At 41.6% G+C, this 1,199-nt stretch overlaps 1 protein-coding gene across 1 annotated transcript in view; it reads right to left on the bottom strand.

Annotated features, from left to right (window-relative positions):
- xylb (xylulokinase homolog (H. influenzae)) overlaps positions 1 to 739 on the bottom strand; it is a 5,780-nt gene extending 5,041 nt beyond the window's left edge. The window contains exon 1 of the mRNA XM_031840625.1: positions 371 to 739. Coding sequence (XP_031696485.1) covers positions 371 to 430 — 60 coding nt within the window. The 5' untranslated portion in view covers positions 431 to 739. The remainder of the gene's footprint in view (positions 1 to 370) is intronic.
- Between the last annotated feature and the right edge of the window lie 460 nt (positions 740 to 1,199).

Here is a 1,199-nt window from a genome sequence, read left to right as displayed (position 1 = left end):
CCTTCAGCTAGTACCAGAGGTACAAGTCACACGTATTACCACCTTCATGTAGTACCAGCAGTAAATGTACACAAGTATATCAGCTTCGTGTATAAAGTATCAGCAGTAAAAGTACACTCAGTACACAGTATTCACAGTATACTTTTATATATTATGAATCTAGTCCTAATGATGCATTCAGGTGTCGTAGGATTCTACAGCTCTCAGATAAAGTAGAAGTAGTACAGAATGTAAACACACAGTAAAGTACCTCACACAGTACACGAGTAGAGAAGTAACTACTTTCACACTTTCAGTAAAATACACAAGTAGTAAATGAAGGAATGTGTAGAAGTACACCGAGTAAACAGGCTGCACGTGGTAAGTTTACCTGCTGGGTGCTGAAGTCAAAGCCCAGAAACAGAGGAGAGTCACGAGCAGCGGCCATCATGCCACACGCGCACACAGAGTGAGGAGCAGGGGTTAATTATTTAAAGAGACAGTAACACTCTGTCTCTAGTTAGTATTAATACAAAAGTTAATGATTTACATGTAGAAGTATTCAGAGTAGTCAGGTCCTTTACTGCAGTAAAAGTACTAATACCACAGTGTAAAAGTACTCAAGAAAAAGTACAAAAGTATTATCATCAACCCCAATGTGCATTTAACACATGTGTAGACACCAGTATGTACATGTGTGTACTGGTGTGTACTGGTGTGCACTGGTATGTACATGTGTGTACAGGTGTGTACTGGTGTGTACATGTGTGCACTGGTGTGTACATGTGTGTACTGATGTGTACTGGTATGTACATGTGTGTACAGGTGTGTACTGGTATGTACATGTGTGTACAGGTGTGTACTGGTGTGTACATGTGTGCACTGGTGTGTAATGGTGTGTACTGGTGTGTACAGCTGTGTACTGGTGTGTACTGGTGTGTACAAGTATGCACTGGTGTGTACAGGTGTGTACTGGTATGTACATGTGTGTACTGGTGTGTACTGGTATGTACTGGTATGTACATGTGTGTACTGGTATGTACTGGTGTGTACTGGTGTGTACTGGTATGTACATGTGTGTACTGGTGTGTACTGGTATGTACTGGTATGTACTGGTGTGTACTGGTGTGTACTGGTGTGTACATGTGTGTACTGGTATGTACATGTGTGTACTGGTGTGTAATGGTGTGTACTGGTATGTACATGTGTGTACTGGTGTG

The sequence above is a fragment of the Anarrhichthys ocellatus genome, unplaced genomic scaffold (genome assembly GCF_004355925.1).
Source record: "Anarrhichthys ocellatus isolate YVR2014 unplaced genomic scaffold, GSC_Weel_1.0 scaffold3038, whole genome shotgun sequence".
NCBI classification, from domain to species: domain Eukaryota; kingdom Metazoa; phylum Chordata; class Actinopteri; order Perciformes; family Anarhichadidae; genus Anarrhichthys; species Anarrhichthys ocellatus.
Note: the sequence above shows the minus strand (reverse complement) of the source record. Positions and strands in the feature narration are given on the sequence as shown.